This window comes from Dendrobates tinctorius, unplaced genomic scaffold (assembly GCF_039654945.1).
Source record: "Dendrobates tinctorius isolate UK_male_01 unplaced genomic scaffold, ASM3965494v1 ptg000145l, whole genome shotgun sequence".
NCBI lineage: Eukaryota > Metazoa > Chordata > Amphibia > Anura > Dendrobatidae > Dendrobates > Dendrobates tinctorius.
In genome coordinates, this window is record NW_027361812.1 from 4,950,646 (window position 1) to 4,968,643 (window position 17,998).

General features: G+C 45.3%; 1 protein-coding gene across 2 annotated transcripts in view; it reads left to right on the forward strand.

The window, feature by feature from the left end:
- Window positions 1–17,998, forward strand: part of RACGAP1 (Rac GTPase activating protein 1) — a 39,796-nt gene that overhangs the window by 16,968 nt on the left and 4,830 nt on the right. The window contains exons 6-15 of one of the 2 annotated variants that reach the window (XM_073546134.1): window positions 2,084–2,137; window positions 2,647–2,724; window positions 7,486–7,600; window positions 7,700–7,827; window positions 7,908–8,072; window positions 9,250–9,345; window positions 9,654–9,852; window positions 10,016–10,115; window positions 10,220–10,352; window positions 10,447–10,576. In XM_073546134.1, coding sequence (XP_073402235.1) covers window positions 2,084–2,137; window positions 2,647–2,724; window positions 7,486–7,600; window positions 7,700–7,827; window positions 7,908–8,072; window positions 9,250–9,345; window positions 9,654–9,852; window positions 10,016–10,115; window positions 10,220–10,352; window positions 10,447–10,576 — 1,198 coding nt within the window. Of the gene's footprint in view, window positions 1–2,083; window positions 2,138–2,646; window positions 2,725–7,485; window positions 7,601–7,699; window positions 7,828–7,907; window positions 8,073–9,249; window positions 9,346–9,653; window positions 9,853–10,009; window positions 10,116–10,219; window positions 10,353–10,446; window positions 10,577–17,998 lie in introns of both variants that reach the window. The other variant, XM_073546133.1, reaches the window with a different exon arrangement.

The window sequence follows — 17,998 nt, forward strand, 5'->3', positions numbered from 1 at the left end:
ATTGACACCCCCATTACTAACGCCGTAGTCAAAAGAAATACACACTGAATTGGCCTTCAAGGGAATCTGTCACCTGATTTTTCCGATATGAGATACGGCCACCGCCATCAAGGGCTTATCCACAGCATTCTGTAATGCTGTAGATAAACCCTTAATGTAACCTGAAAGATAAGAAAAACTAGTAAGATTATACTCACCCGGGGGGTCTGGTCCGATTCGATGGGTGTTGCTGTCCAGTCCGGCGCCTCCCATCTTCTAGTGATGACGTCGTCCTCCTCCTTACTTCTGCCGCGGCTCCTGCACAGGCGTACTATATCTGCCCTGTTGAGTGCAGAGTATTGCAGTGTGCAGGCGCCGGGAAAGGCATTACAGAATGCTGTAGATAAGCCCCTCATGGGGGTGGCCGCATCGCATAAAGCAAAAATGAGGTGACCGATTCCTTTTAAGTTCACAAGCTGTGAGCGGTGATGTCAGTATGGCTCATCAGCTGCGAACTGCGATAAACTTACTAACATCAGCACTCGTCACAGCAGTTGGATTTGCACGTTACACTCAGCGTGTTCAGACTGCCATGCTGAACGGTCACATTACTGATGTTGCTGCTCAGCACAACATCCGGATGTTGCAGAGTTGGGGATCGTCACGGGACCTCCTTGTTATGGCCCCCTTTTGAATCTCTTTACTTTTTTAATGGTATTAAATGGGTAAAAGAGGGTTGGGAAAAACATTTTCTTCTGTGTGCATTTCTGCTGACTATGGTGTTAGCAATGGGGGTGTCTTGGGGTATGTGCGCACGATCAGGAACTGGCAGTGCTTTGGACGTAGCGTATGTCTGCTGTGTCTAAAATGCTGCCGGCTATTGAACCTGCATGTGTTCACTGAACCGTGTGGATTCATCGCATCCAATATATTGCACAGGTGAAATTTCTCTTGCGGAGTCTCCGCAAGATAAATAGACATGCTGCAGTCAGGAGAGACACACCGCATGTGTGTCTCTGGATGCATAGTGGGCATGGGCTTTCTTGAAATCCCATCCACTATGCTGTGACATCTGGACGCCGCAGAAGTATGCAGAGTCCAACCCGCAACATTTACTGAACGTGTGCACATACCCTTATAAGATGCCTCTCAATTACGACATTACACAGCTGTGAGCTGATATTAATAGGCTGGGAAGATCCATGGATAGTGGCACCTCCCCAGAATAATCACACTGGCCTGCAGCTGTCTGCTTTTTCTCAGCTGGCTTTTAAAAATAAGAGACACCCCCCCCCCCCACACACACCCACACACACACACTCCATTTTAATAGGTTTAAAAAGGCTAAACACCCTTTAGTGCCACATGAGACATTATATACCTATTTAAAGAAATCGTACATATAGATAGAATAAATGACAGAATTACTGTATGTAGAAGCAGATGCTACTTGCTAAGAATCACACTGTACTAGTCCTACTTTTCAGGAACAGCATCTGAGCGATTTTATTTACGCAGATCAGTGCAAGCCCTTAATCTTCGGCTCCTGCTTTGACCGCTTACCAGTGCTCGACATCTCTGCCTGTGCGTAGCCAGAATCAGCATTATGACTGTCAGCAGTGTGCTGACCTCATCACGCTGCTGCCTGTCGGGGCTGGGCTGACTAGCGGTTTCTCTGCTTCAGTTCCGGCGCTGCAGTGTTCAAATATATCTGTCTGAAAGAAGTTCTACATACCGTTGTCATGAAAGGCTTAAATATTTCTGACACTGCAGTGGTCAGTAACGGCAGCATTTTGTGTCAAATTTAGAGAGAACATTTTGTGTTTAAGCTTTTTACATTGTTCTTTGCATTAGTCACAGCGGCTTTCTGAAGCCAAACCCTGTATAGATAAGTCATAATTGGTGATCCAAGAGCATTTCTGATGGCCTGAGCCCATGCATGTATTCTGTATGTGACTGCTTCATTTTACCTGCCGCTGCACAATACTATGTAATGTGTTGGCGTATTGGCATCACGAATGTGTGATGGATATCTGTTCACTGCTGCTCGTATTTGGATGACTTGTGCAGAATATATTTTTTATATGTTAAATCTTTTCATTAGGACTGGGATTCTTCTATTGTTAGAAATATGAGACTGAAGAAAAGAGAAAAGCGAGTAAGTTGGCTGATATACGGTATATAATTTTATAATTATTTATAGTTGTAACATTTTTGGGGTATGTGCACATGCTGCGGATCCACCACGGATTTGGCAGCAGTTCCACAGTGTACAGTGCTATGTAAGTCTATGGGATTTACAATCCACAGTGCACATGCTGTGGATCCACCACGGATTTGGCAGCAGTTCCACAGTGTACAGTACTATGTAAGTCTATGGGATTTACAATCCACAGTGCACATGCTGTGGTTTTTACACTGCGGAAAAGCTGCGGTTTTGAATCCGCAGAAATAAATGACGTGTCAATTCTTTCTGCGGATTCCGCTGCAGTTTGCCACATATTCCATTGTCCAGGTGTCAAACCACAGGCCAATCTGCAGGTCAATTTACCTGCGGTTTTACCTGCGGATCTGCACGGAATAATCCGCTGGTGAATCTGCAGCGTGTCCACATAGCCTTAACTTATTTTTGCTGCTGCTTTTTACAAATAGATTTTGTCTTTCTAGCGCTCCTCAAGACAGCAAACAGAAGGACCTCCTGTTCCATCAAAGAGGACCCGCTCATTTGGGTTGGCCGTGGATCCGGTATGCCACTGCTTACCACCAAATTTCTAATTTTATTTGTAGCTTTCATGGGTTATCAGGAGTGATAGCTAATATTCCTTTGTTGTAGTAATTGTCTTTTTAAAGGTCACTAAGGCTGCCTAAACCCTCCCATAGCTGTGCTTAAAATACATATGACTTGGTTTGTTTCTTGAAAGATGCGGAATGAAAAACTGCTGCACTGAAACCACTAAAAATTGGTTAAAATCTACTGGACGTGAAATTGAGCAGCAACTAGGTAGTCTGCCGAACTTCACCTTAATGGTATCTGACATTTGCAGACCCTTTTTAGAAGCCGGTTCAGGATTTTACTCTCAAGGCCAGTTAGTGGGCCTGATGTCTCTTGTCACTCACTAAAGAAGCCTACACAGTTGGAATCTAAGCATGGTTTGGGAATAAAGGCATCTCTGACGAAAACTCTGCTGGGAAAAGAAAAAATGCCGCTTTCTGCAGCACTAGTAACACATAGCACTCGCTGCATTATGCAATATGTGTGATAGAGGGTGGTGAAGTTCAGAGGTGTAAAATGCCCTACATGAGACACAAGGTGATGGAGCATGATTAATGGAATTATCGAATTTAAACAATTTTTTACAGATTATTTTTTTTTTTTTAGATAATCATAGGGGATTTTCTGTTCAGGACCCTAATTGGGTGTAAAAGTGCCCCAGAGCCTCTCTTGCGGACCTGTCCTCTTCTGCTATACGCATGGCTACTCATTGATCTGAGTCCAGTTTTTCCTACAGCACATGTCCCCCATAATATATGTATTTTTTGTCTTTTTTCTGGGTAAAGCCAAGCTCAACATTTTTTGGCTTTGTAAACTAGGGCATCTGTTCTCATGGGTTGCACTTAGTGCTGGGCAGCCCACCTAATCTAATAGTATGGGTGTCACTAATAGTTTGAAAGGCAGACACTGTACATTACCTGTGTGACCAGCGCCCAATACCAGCCACTTCTGTTAAATTTAGCAATCCCCCCCATGAATTCATAGGTTGTGAGTGGTTGTCGGCATGCATTTGTGTTGCTGCCATCTTTACTACATGGATTTGCTGCATCCTGATGCTGAATTTTTTCTAAGACCACGGCAGGTAAATCCTGCTGCCCATTTTTTGCTGTGTAAACATATAAAGTAGGGCCAGCACCTGTAAACCCTCATATACAGCATTTTAGAAGCGGTCTATATGTCCCCACTGCTGTACAGACTTTTTCTGAAAACTGCTTATGAGCTCTATATACAGGAGCGGCATTTTAGGAACTTATATGAATGTTTTTCTACCCATTTTTCATTTACACTATAGTGCTACTGGCCATCTTCATCTCTGGGTGTTTTGGTCACTGTACTGCCCTCATCCCTTACCTTTCCACCTTACTTTTTAAATGCCTGTTCCATTATGTGTTTTTTCGGCCTTAAAGGAAAGGTGCCGCGATTTTATTTAAATTTTTTTTGTATTAAAAATTATTTATTTATATAAACAATTATTTTTAATCCAAAATTACATTTTTTAACTTTAATATTTTATTTTTTTTTATTATTATTATTATTATTCTTGCAGCCACTGGGCGCTGCCATATTGCTTTTCAGGAGTGTAAGAGAACATTACACTCTGCAAATATGGCTGCCCTGGGCATTGGAGACAGCAGTCACCTGCCAACCCTATACCATGCATTGAGATGCTCCCTGCTGTGATCTGGGCCCCCTGGGCTGTCCACATCACAGCAGAGAGAGGAGATTGGCGCCATTTTTTCTGGAGCCCACAGTGTATCTGTGAGCTCCACTTTCCCCTATAATCACAGGAGCCACGCGGTTATAGGAGAAGACCGAGGACAGGGGGGAGAAAGGAGCAACGCAGTGAGGTATTTATCGAGGAGGGGAGCAGTGAAGAGCTAGCAACAGCTGACCTGTGAACGCTCCTCTCACTCACACACAGCAGTGAGTTGTCTCAGCTCCTGCAGCTGTGGGGAGTGAGGAGTCTGCACAGCTCAGTCCTATTGTCTGTGTATCTAATCCTATCCTGTGTGATACTGACTGCTGAGCCGTGTATCTAATCATTTCCTGTGTGATACGGTCGGCTGAGCCGTGATTCTAATCCTCCCATGTGTGATACTGATTGTATTGTGTGATCTATATGGCAGTATTATGTGAGAACTATATGGCGGTATTGTGTGATCTATATGGTGGTGGTATGTGTGATCTATATGTCATTTCTACAGTATTTGTTGGGTCCTACAAGCATATATATGCATTACAATTAAGAATGTTTGGAGAATTTTCATTATTTTTCTTTTCCTTGCAGATTTATCATCTGCACACCGCGTTAAAGTTGAATATACAAGGAAACAAAACCTATAAAAGCCAAATGGCGTAAAGTTAGTAATAAACCCCAACTGTAAAAGTTGCTTGTTTTTTTTTTTTTTTATAGGCTTTGTTTCATTGCATATTAAACTTTGATGTGGTCTGCAGATATCATCAGTAAGAAGTTTATAAAAAAAAAAAAATGATAGTTACCAACTCCAACACTGTCATGGCGGGCACCCTGATGGATTCTGAGTTAACTCATTCTGTACACAATAATACAGTGCGCACAAGCTATAGAAGGCACAGTGCCAAAGCGTTAATGAAATCCAATTGTGCAAAAAAATTTAACCCTAGTTACATGTCATTAACCCCTTCACGACATGCGCTGTACATGTACTGCGCATAATGTCAATACACCTCTAGCACTCAGAACAATATCAAAAACGAAGTTGCTTCCAGAAATATATTCATTTATTTCATCTTTTTATTTCATCTCTTTATGCATGTACTGCGCATGTCTTGGCCCTCCCTTTGATGTGAACTCAGACGCTGAGCCCACTGGTCCTGTGCACACAGTGCATGGGTTCTCTAGAGTACATGTATATTGGGGACAATTAGCATTAGCCTGGTTGCTATTATCAGTCTTGTTGTATTGCTTTTGTGCAATAATTATTTTGGTTATTTAATTATTCATTTACGTCCCTATAGGTATTGTCTATGATTGTGGCCTTTGAGGGTTATACTTTTTGGGATTATATAGTTATTATAGTGAATCCCTGTATCCTGGGGTCATTGCTATACTTTCCAGTGGTTTTTGGGGATACTTGGTTCTCGGATGTTTTTTACAGATGTGTTTTTTATCTCAACAAAATATATATTTTTATTGCAGGTTTGCTCATTATGTAATATCTTTTATTGTTGTCGCTCTTGCTGGCCCATGACACTTATCATAGCTGGTGAGGGAGCGCACTGTCACTGTGCCCTAAAAAAAAAATATTGCAGTGACGAGGCAGCTTGTACTGAGCACATGTCGGAATTGTCAACCAACACATACACAAGTAGCAGGGACTAGCCCAGCCCCTGAAACGGGTGTCACTGATGAGGCTTTGGTTCAAGGTGAAAGCTAACCGTGACCCTGTAGCCTCTGCCCCCTAATAACGTCCCATTTGAGCATACTAGCATGCGCTGGGGTTCTCAAAAGAAATGTCATCAAAACAGAAGGTTAGCTAAAATAAAAAAAAAACAGCACACCAGGTTAACAAAGGGAACAGTAGGGACTTATTATTCAAAGCAAATTGGAAAAGCAATGAGATTACAATAAATAAACAGTATTAACGGGAATTGGTCACCATCAAAAACGGTATTAACCTGCGGATATAGTATTAGCCCCTTCACTACATGCGCCGTACATGTACAGTGCATGTCATGCCTTCCCCTTCGATGTAGACTCCGGCCCTGAGCCCCCATTTTTCCCAGCACATGTCAGCTGTTTTGAACATTTCTGCTACACACAGGCGATCTGATCATCGCCTCTGTGTAGCAGTAGCAATCAGATGATCGCAACTTCTAGTCTCCCATGGAGACTATTAAGGCAAGTGAAAATAAAAAAAGCTTTTAAAAATATTAAAATATGAAAGTTTAAATCACCCCCTATTTGACCCCATTCACAGTAAAACAATAAAAAAAATACACATTTGGTATCACCCGATCTAACAAGCTATACATTTTTTTTTTTTTATCCGATCGGTAAATAGCGTAGCAAAAAAAAGAATTATGCCAGAATTGTGGGTTGTTTTTTTTTTTTTTTTGTCTCCACATTGCATTAAAATGCAATAACGGTCGATCAAAAGATCGAATCTACACCGAAATGGAATCAATAAAAACCGACAGCTCGGGTCGCAAAAAATAAGCCATCACCCAGATCACGAAAAATGGAGACTACGGATTTCAGAAAATGACGCAACAAACATTTGAATTTTTTTTTCTTTTTTTTTTTTTTTCTTGTCACCATTTAAATAAAAAGAACAAAAAAAAACAACCTAGACGTGTTTAGTACCTACAAACTCGTAATGACCTGGGGGAATCATAATGCCAGGACAGTTTTAGCATTTGGTGAACATGGTAAAAAAAATTCCCCAAAACATTTCACCGCACTTGCAATCTTTTTTCGAGTACACAATATGGTAAAACCAATGGTGTCGTTCAAAAGTACAACTCGTCCTGTAAACAACCTCACATGGCCATATTGTCGGAAAAATAAAAACCGTTTGACTGTGGAATAAGGGGAGCGAAAAACATATGGAAACAAAAAAGGGCTGCGGTGTGAAGGGGCTAAGTGGGGGAAAAAGTCACGAGAGGTGGATATCTCCTTTTAAAATATGTAACTAGTAGAAATTATGTGAATCCATACCAATTTTTCTCCATTTGTGTTCTTTATCCTCTAGGCCAATGAGTCCATAGTGACGAAGACCACGGTAACTGTTCCAAATAATGGCGGTGTTATTGAAGCGGTTTCAACCATAGAGACTGTGCCGTACTATACACGAAGCCGTAGGACTGGTGAGTTTCTAGACATTTCATTATAGTTCGAGCAACTTTGTCTCTTTTACGGCCTTTTACATGCTGCGTGTACATCACTGACATTTTCTTTGCTCTTAGCCCAGCTACAGCCATGGAGTAGCGACTCTAGTTTAATGAGCAGACAGTTGGATGAGCGACATGAGATGGACAACTGCAGGACTCCCCAGAATCAGGGACTGAGACTTCATGAATTTATTTCAAAAACAGTAAGTCTGTTACAACAAAGGATAATTTTCTTCATCTTTTTGCTTTTTATTTTTTGTTAAACTAATTGTTTAACTTTCAGGTTATTAAACCGGAGTCTTGTGTTCCCTGTGGAAAACGGATCAAATTTGGAAAACTTTCTTTGAAATGTCGGGACTGCCGTGTTGTGGCTCACCCAGAATGCCGTGATCGCTGCCCTCTTCCGTGTATCCCAACTTCCGGAAACACTCCAGTCCGTATTGGAGAGGTACTGTCTGAGCAGGCTTAGTGGCAGCCTTATATCTTCCTAAGGCCGGGATCACACATGCGAGAAACTCGGATGAGTCTCGCATGTTAATACGTGGCACTACCGCCGGCACTCGGACAGGAGCGTGCGGGCGGCAGTGCCGAGTATTAACATGCGAGACTTGTCCGAGTTTCTCGCGTGTGTGATCCTGGCCAAAGTTGGATGTTGGCTACCAATTGTTTCACTTTCGAGGAACTGACGGCAGCCCCTGCCGTAGACATGCATGTATATTACGATTGTGTGTGGCTAGCTATCATCTCTTTGATAAAGATGGCCTCCAAGGGCATACCAGTTGTGGTCAGACTGACAGTTTTGTCAGATTTTTCTGAACGCTGCAGAGATGCTCTTATTTAGGTTGGCACTTGATAATGCTATTGCCGTGCATAACTGCCTGTAGTGTCCATGCTAGATCTAGTTTGGAGTGGAGGGGCAGCGTTGAGGTCAAATCTAAACTGATGCTGAGCCACTTGCAGTAAATGACCACAGCTGACAACTTTCTGTATAATATCAAAATGACATGACCATGTGCCATAAATTAGCTCCGTTATGCCGTGCCCTCCAAAAATCTTTCAAGCTCCTGGCTGTGAGACGGGGGCAAAGTTGCGTGACAGTGAAGCAATAAATGTCAGCAAATTATGCAACAATTCTTTGTTCCTAGTAGATTACTGATTCTGGACAATGCCTGGTAATTGCTTTATCCATAATGTAAAGGAATAGAAAAACTGCGGCAAGCCTGTGCACGGGTTCGGTTCTTGCAGGGGTGGCTCTGACGGGGAAGGTATTGCAGGTGTGGCGCTGCATGGGGAAAGGGAAACTATTTTGCTGTTGTGGGACTGTAGATGGAAAGGGGAAAGTGGCCAAGTATTGCTGACGTGTGTGGGGGGAAGACATCCATGTTTCCAGTTGTGAGGCTGTAGGTGGAGGTAAAGGAAGTGGCCATGCTTTTTCATTGACGATAAACCCTATAAGTGTTTTTCCCATTTCCCCACAGTGCACACATCTGCTGCCAACATCAATCATTTTGGATGTGTGCACTCACAGATGGCTGCAAACATCGGAGACGACTGATGTTGCCAGCAGACAGTCATAGCATGTACACTAAAGTCTAACTAAAACCGTCTGATTCCCTCTCTTACAGGGTGCACTTGCAGATTTCGTTCCACTTACGTCTCCAATGATTCCTCCTTTAGTGGTTTACTGTGTCAGTGAAATTGAACAGCGAGGACTTCATGAGGTAAAGCCGCCTTCTTGGTTTATTTGCAAATTAAATCTGTTCCTAAATGTGACTGAAGTGACTTTTACTTCTGCATCCTTTACTCTGTTTACCAGAATGACTCCACAATATGGCTATGAAACAAAACCGATCTCTCAAATTAACATAAATGGATAAGCGGGATCCACACTGAAGTGTTCACCGCAGCAGACTATATGAGCCCTGACCTTTTTAGTACATTGCTTCCAGCCCAATTCCCCTGAGCTGCACCCCTGTGTGACTTTAACCAGGATCTGTAGGAAGCTGAATGCCATGCACTCTCTTTTTAGACTGGTTTGTACAGAATCTCTGGCTGTGACCGTACCATAAAAGACCTAAAGGAGAAGTTTCTGAGAGGCAAGAGCGTGCCCATGTTAAGTAAAGTGGATGACATCCATGCGGTCTGTGGATTCCTCAAGGACTTTTTGCGGAACTTGAAGGAGCCACTTCTTACCTTCCGCCTCAATAAAGCGTTCATGAATGCAGCCGGTAAGGACTTCTGGTTTACTAAAGACTTTTCTTCTTTTTTTTTTTTTTTTTTTTTTTCCCATCAAATCAATAAAATTTGAGAAGGTACAGATTTACTTTTGACCCTGTTGACTTCACATCAGTTTTGGCATTTCTAAAACTGCCTCTTATTTGCCAGAAATAGCGGATGACGATAACAGCATTGCTGCCATATACCAAGCAGTCGATGAGCTTCCAGCAGCCAACAGAGACACGCTTGCCTTCTTAATGATCCACCTTCAAAGGTTGGTGTTCATTGCATGGCCTAGCCGCTTTGTCGGCCACAGGCCTTATCTCTTTGTTGGCTTCGCCTCGTTTTGTAACCATTTTCTTATGCTCTATTCAACAGAGTGGCTGAGAGTCCAGACTGTAGGATGGATGTCATCAACCTGTCTAAGGTGTTTGGCCCAACTTTGGTGGGAAATGCTGTCCCTGATCCTGATCCCATGACCATTCTACAAGATACAAAGCGGCAACCCAAGGTTTGTATGTTTTATCTCTCAATTATTGTTGGTGTCTTGTGCATAGATAGGTGTGGACAAATCTTGTTACTAAATATATTTTCTGTAAAATTAGGTTGTGGAACGATTAATGTCACTACCAGCAGATTTCTGGAATCAGTTCATGATGGTAGAAAATATTGATCCATCTCATATAATTGAAAATACAAATGTATTCAACACTCCCCAGACTCCTGATGTCAAAAGTAAGTTACAAGTCTGTATTCACCTTCTTAATGTTCCTGAAATCTTCCAGTAAAGATGACCTAACTTTGTGCCTATGTGCTCACATAACTACATTATATATTGCTCACAGATTTGCGTTATTCCGGCGTTCTGATGGATCCTGTGGGAATTGGCGATATTCTAGCACGTTTTTAGATGCGATCTGAAAGCATTACTCTGGACAGGAAGCCTGGTTATATTGCTGATTAGTAAGGGGGAAGGTTATTGCAGGGTATGCTCATCAGGACTGCCAAATGAAACCGTGAATGGGAGCACAGGCGTAAAGTTCTCAGAAAAATAATTTAAAGGGGTTTCTCAATATGAAACTTCAGGAGTGCATGCTTCCGACTTCCTGCTTTTCCGGGGCATTGAGCTTCTGAAGTTTGATAGTTTAGACCCGTGGCATAGGTTGCACTGCTGATCCGAGGTGTGTGGTCTTCCAGCTTTGCCTCTGCTGCATTAAGACTGGAGTGATCAGAACAGCGACACAAGTGGGCTCTAAAGCCAAAAGTCATTGCCTAGATTACCGGCCACGTGGAGAGTGCAGGGTGGCTGGTAACTTGGGAAACAAACTGTACACTGTAAATTGAAAATCCCTCCAGTCTTGAGGACGTAGGAAAGTATTTTTCTCTATCACTTCATTGGGCGACACAGGTAACCATGAATGTATGCTGCTGTCGCTAGGAGGCTGACAATATGCAAATAAAGCAAACTGCCTCCTCCTTCGTAGCATACACTCACCAACAGACAGGAAGTACCTCAGTTTAAGCTTACTGTCTGTAGGAGGCGGACCTGGATCTAACACCAGATCCGCAGTGTTTTTTCTTTCACAGGTTTCTGTGTGAACTTATTAATCTTTTTCCCTTTGTTTTTCAGATACAGCTCGTCTGGTAACAGGGTGCAGATTTCTCACCCTGTTCTCCCACATTTAAGCGATTGAGAGAGCAGTGTGGTATCGCCCACTCTCCGACCCGCTGGCAGGACTTTGTCCCCTGCCACTCTTTTGGGGTGTTTCAGGGTGACTCTTGGTGGCCAGTCCTTGCCTTATCCCCTCCTCACCCCTCTCCTCGGAGAGGGCTGAGAGGAAGACGGTGGTGGCCTTCCCCCTTTTTAATAAGGGGTTGATACCGTCTTCTGCACCGTCCGGAGACGGTGCGGGAAGGAGGATCTTCATTTCCAGGACCCTCTCACTTCCGAGGGCTCCTGATGCGATCCTCATCTATCCTCTATCAAGAGGAGCTGGATTCAAGCAGGTGGTAAGCCAGCGGACCCCTCCACCCCCCCCCCCCCCCCCCCTGCAGCAGCTCTCCCGTTTACCGGTGTATAGGTCCCCGCTGTAGACAGTTTCTTTCCTCCTGGGTCCACAGGTTCAATTTTCACGCCTTTTTCTCATAGCGCGCGGCCCCGGCATTTTGCAGGCTTTCTTCTTCCCTTCGCCCATTTTAAGGCAGGAGCACGCCCCCTCTCCGGCATGTCTCCTATCAGCTGCCTTTATCGACTAGACAAGCCCCCACTTGGCGCGTTTAGTTGCCCTAGCCATCCTCTATGCTGGACACGGCTCTCGGCGTGCCATCCTATTATCTCGCTCTTTTCGTCACCCCCGGCGTTTGGGCCGTTTGCAGGTCGCACACGCCTCCCCTGCTTGTCTGCCTATCAGGCCGCGGCTTCATCTTTCGCGCTTTTTCGTGCCCGAGGGGAGGCAGCGCTGGGTCAGATAATCCTGACTAGGTCCAGGACACTCCTCCCAGTGCAGCTCCGGTCGGATCACGCCCACCGCTCCGCAGCATGACGCTGTACCTGTCTCCCTGGCTGGTCCGGTCACTACTGGCGCCCCCGCTGTGTCAGCCATTAGGATGGGCTCTTTTCTTTGTTTTTTTTCGCCAGCTGGCACATTAGCCTGAGATGGCGCGGCCTATCTGGTTCCTTCTGCTAATTGAATTAGCGGCCAATCAGTGTGCGCCCTGAGCATTACAGGCCAATCGGCGTGCGCTTTGGGCTTAGCCACGCCCCTCCCGATGGCCACATTTGTTTTGATTAGTCAGTGAGTGTGCCTCTCTTGCCCTCTCTCCCTGTCGCCCGAGACACGACCCCAGTATAGCTTCTCAAGGCCTGCAAGTTTGGCATCATGCACTCTGTGGATTTGTGCACTGTCTGTCACCATCTGCTGCAGGACCCAGAGGGCACAGCAGGCAGTGTGTCTCTGTCTGTAGCAGCGGACGAAGATTCTTGCATCCCCACCAGGCTCAGCAGGCACCCATCTCAATCCAGCAACGGATCTGGGAGACACTGCAGCCTGAGCAGCGACAGCGCCATCTAGGGTTCAGGTAGGACCAGCCCAGGCTGGTTGTCTTTTTCTACCTCATAGGAACTTATCTATTCCCGGCAGCAGTCTTCGTCTCTCCCTTTGACCACCCTCTGTATAACAGCAGTAGCCTTCTAACCAGTCTGCTCTGTTTATGCCCGTACTGCAGCTTTTCCACAGTGTCTGCCTTATAGCAGTCCTCTAACACCCAGGTCGAGAGCACTCACCCCCCCTCCGGAGTGGGCTGCTGCCATGTCTCAGTCAATATCCGACCTAACAGAGGTTTCATAGTCCACAACCCAGGTCCTGGAGCACCTTTTGCATCAGTCTACTGCCACCAGTGCTCCGAACACCTTTTATGGTGCTTCGCACGCACCTGTCTGCTAGGTTCACAAGAGCAAAACCGTTGGCACAAACCCTGGTAGTGGTGCACAAGTAGGATCCCAATCCGTGAAACACTATACTTAAAGACTTGGCACACACAGGTGAAATCCAATGCAGAAAGATAATTTAATGTGGTACAGTACATACATACAGATGTTTCGGTCTATGACCTTCAGTGTACTGTGAAGGAATAATAAGAAATATAATAACATACAAAATAGGTAAAATAAAATATACAAAAATATCTGGTACGCCAAAATTCAGGACCTGATATAATAACGCATAAGGACATCAGATACATCATAGCACAGTATAACTAGTAAACATCCAGAATCTAGACACAAATGAAAGACAAGATAAATCATAAATTATCTTGTCTTTCATTTGTGTCTAGATTCCTGATACTTACTAGTTATACTGTGCTATGATGTATCTGATGTCCTTATGCGTTATTATATCAGGTCCTGAATTTTGGCGTACCAGATATTTTTGTATATTTTATTTTACCTATTTTGTATGTTATTATATTTCTTATTCCTTCACAGTACATTGCTGAAGGTCATAGACCGAAACGTCTGTATGTACTGTACCACATTAAATCTTTCTGCATTGGATTTCACCTGTGTGCGCCAAGTCTTCAAGTATAATGCTATGTCCACAAGGACATATCTGGTACGGAACAAAGGAAGCGAAACGAGGTCTCGGCATCTGCCTGAGAGGATGGCACTCCCCTCCCTCTGGAGTGGGCTGTTGCCATGTCCCAGCCAGTCTCTAGCCGGACAGAAGATTCAATTTCCGGGATGAAAGCCTCCGGAGTGGGCTGTTGCCAGGTCTCAGTCAGTCTCGGACCTGACTAGAAAACTCACAGTCCCTGGTACAGGTCCTGGTATGTATGCCACATCTGTCTGCCGCCACCAGTGCCCTGAACATCTCCCATGGTGATTCGCATGCACCTGACCACGACCTTCACAGGGACAGATCAGGAGAAGGATCTAGGAAGCGGACTCTGTCTAGCCTCATCCAGTTCACCGGGCCCCTCTGCGGCATCCAGAATGCCCCTCTACCCATTCCCCCTCCTCGGAGGCGGATGTCAGGTCGGATGTAACTTTTCAGTCAGTCTGACTCGGATGTGGTTCAGACTTCTAGGACGCTGGACATGGTAGCCTTATTTCGACTATTGTTCAAACCCTTGAAGTAAAAGTGGAGCATGCGTCTGCTTATAGGACATCTCCATTTCATTCATACGGTGAAATATCCCTCCAGCATTTTTTCCCAAAGAGTTTGAGGCTACCACCTCTAGACACTGGTAACTTCTTGGTAAACGCTACCCAGGACGAAAACGTCTGGATATTCTAGACCTTTTTAGTTCAGACCTTGTCAGCATTTGGTCCGATCCCCCCTAAGGTGGATCCGCCTTTTTTCACGCTTAGCCTCTCAAACTGTTCTGTCCAGCCCTGATGCGGCGTCTCTCAAGGACGGACAGACAGATTGTGGCCTTAACTGTATCGGCCTTAGAGGCATCATACACTTCTCTGACCTAATTTCGCCTTTACTTGACTGCTGAAAGCCATATCGCTCTGGGACAAGATTCTTCCACTGGGTATTATGGCGGCGGTTCCTACAGAGGAGCTAGCATATCTAGCTCTTTTGGGCCAAGCTGGTCCAGATCTCTTCTGACGCCACCAGAGGTGAAAGCACCTCTCTTTCCTCTGGCGGTCCCTTCCAGCAGGACCATTCTGCACAGGGGGAAAGAAGGAAACCTTCCTTCAAGCTATTCCTCACTGGAGACCTAGGACCCGTCTCCAAGTCCTCCGGATCCCCCTATCACAGATTCTCCTCTAAAGACGGGTCATCCCTACCTGGGATTCTTTCCAGGGTGGAAAGCAGGTTTCTTCTCTTCACGGAGACTTGGTTGTCGGCGGTCGACGACGCCTGGGTCAGGGTGATCGTTACACCTGCCTACAAGATGGAATTTTCTTTGCCCCAGGAAGCCAATTCAACCCTCTCATGGGTTCTCCAATCCGTCTTGTCCCTGCCTAAGCTCAGGTGTCATTATACCCGTTCCTTGGCACAAACGGTTTTCTGGTTTCTACTCTAACCTCTTTGTACTCCCGAAGAAGAAGAAAAAAAAAAAAAAGACTTTTCTCCCCGATCTCAGACCTCGAGCAGTTGAATTGCCACCTTCGGATTCACCTCTTCAGAACAGAGTCCTTGCGCTCGGTGATCCCCTCCATGGAGTAGGGGGACTTACTTGACTCTGTGGACATTCAGGATGCTTTCCTGCACATTTCTGTTGTGTGCGGCATCGGAGGTTCCTTCGGTTTTGCGATACAGGACCACCATTACCAGTTCACGGCACTCCAGTTCAGCCTGGTGTCCGCTACCAGGGTCTTCACAGAGGTCGTGGCGGCGGTCATGGAAACTGTGCCTTATGCCCAGCTTCACACTCGCCCTCTTCACTTGGCCCTCCGGTCTACCTGGGACAAGAGATTTGTTTCACTGGACTGTTCCCTGGATCGGCCAGTGCTTTTACCTCTCAATGTGAAGCGGTCCTTCTCTTCGTGGACACTGTCCATCTCTGCCCTGCGCAGGAGGTCATTTCTCCCATTCTGTTGGCAGATCATAAACATCGTTGCCAGTCTTCAGGGTTGGGGAGCGGGCTTCCTCATTTTCACAGCGCAGGGTTGCTGGAATGTTCAGGAGACCCTCCTCCCCATCAATCTCTTGCAGATCAAGGCAAGTCTTCTTGCCCTTCTCCGCTGGCTGTCCTCGCAGGCAAGCCAGTCCGCAGTCAGTCGGACTTCGTCACAGCCGTGGCTTACATAGCAATAAGTCTTTATTTTTGTATGGCGCTGGCATATTCCGCAGCGCTTTACAGTTTACACACATCATCACTGTCCCCGATGAGGCTCACAATCTAAATTCCCTATCAGTATGTCTTTTGAACATAAAACACCAAGATGGGACTCACAACACAAGGATCAGGGTAGAGGTAGCCACAATCCTGCGTTGGGCGGAAGGCCATGTCCCCGCCATATCAGCCATCCACATTCCAGGGGTAGACTACTGGGAAGCCGATTTTTTTGTATCATCAGGGTTTAGCGTCAGGCAAGCAGTCTCTCAACACCGCTGTCTTTAGCTAAATTTGTCGGAGGTAGGGCATTCCTGATACCCACCAAATGACTTCTCGAACAAACCAAAAACGTTACCCGGCACCTTACCAGGTTCCAGGATCTGGTAGCTGTCGGATGCGACGCACTTGTGATTCCGTGGTCCCAGTTTCAGATGCCTCTTCTGTCCCCGCCTCTTTCCGTAATCACAAGAGTCAAAAAAAAAAAATCAGAAGTATTTCCAGTAATGACAACTACAAGCTGTTAAGTCAGACCTGGAGCTGGCGTACATGCTCATGGACGCCTCCTGGGGCTTTTCGGACCGCCCGGATATTCTTACGCAAGGCCACTCTTCTGCCACTGTTTCACAGTCGTTTAAGTTTAACGCCACGGCCTTTGAAGCCTACTTCTGAGAGGGACTGGGGTTTTTCCCATCAGGTCATTCGGACCATGCTTTGGACGAGAAGACCTGCATCCTCAATTTTCTACGACAGTTTCTGAAGATCTGATTCAGGTGGCGTAAGTACAACTATTTTGGTTCCATTAGCCTTATTGACTACCAAGAAGAGAAATCAGTGGAGTTCTGAGTTGGCAGCATTATCCTGCCGTCCTCCGTTCCTTTTTCATTCCACATTAGTGCACACATGGTCCTTCTTGCCCCTCTCCGGTCCATACTCTGGATAAATCCTGGGGCAGTTTCTCGCTAGGCCTTGGCTTTAGAGGTTGCAGGGCCGTGACCTAGTCATCTCTGCACCTTATTGCAAAGTCTTACAAAGTTCCTACTTATGTCTAGTCCGATGCAGGCCTAGGAAGGAAAGGTGCTACAGGTGGCGGTTACGCACCGGCCGGCCTCAGTCCTTTTTTTTTTTTTTCCTCTGCATTCTTTCCGTTCCCACCCTTGGGAACTGCTTTAGGACGTCCCATGGTTACCTGCGTCCCCCAATGAAGCGATAGAAGGATTTTTGGTACTCGCCATAAAATCTCTTTCTTGGAGCCTTCATTGGGGGACACAACACCCTCCCTATTTGTTTGTACTGGCTTTGGGCCTACGTGCCTTGGTTGTTGAGCCGTACATATGTGGAGTTTGTTGCTTGCTTCTCGTACTGCTTTAACACTTAACTGAAGTACGTCCTGCCTGTCGGTGAGTGTATGCTATGAAGGAGGAGCCAGTTTTTCTTTATTTGCATAGTGTTGGCCTCCTAGCGACAGCAGCATGCACCCATGGTTACCTGTGTCCCCCAATGAAGGCTCCAAGAAAGAGATTTTACGGTAAGTACCAAAAATCCTTCTTTAATGAGTGACAAATTGTACAGTTCTCATGGTATTTTTCTATCGTTTTGCGTTTTTACTCATTTCTGAATTTGACACAACACATTGCGCATCTTTAGTTAATGAGCCATGTATAGAGCAAAACATGTATGCTTCCAGCTTTTCTAAATATTGCATTTTCAATCCACCTACAAAAGTAAACAGCCTGAGGATACACTCTTTACCCACGCTTTGCAGCATATTCCCGAATACAGAGGACAGCCATTAAAAACATGAAAGTATTATGGAAATCGGGCCTGGACATCACCTCTGCCTCTCACCGACATCAGGATCTGACA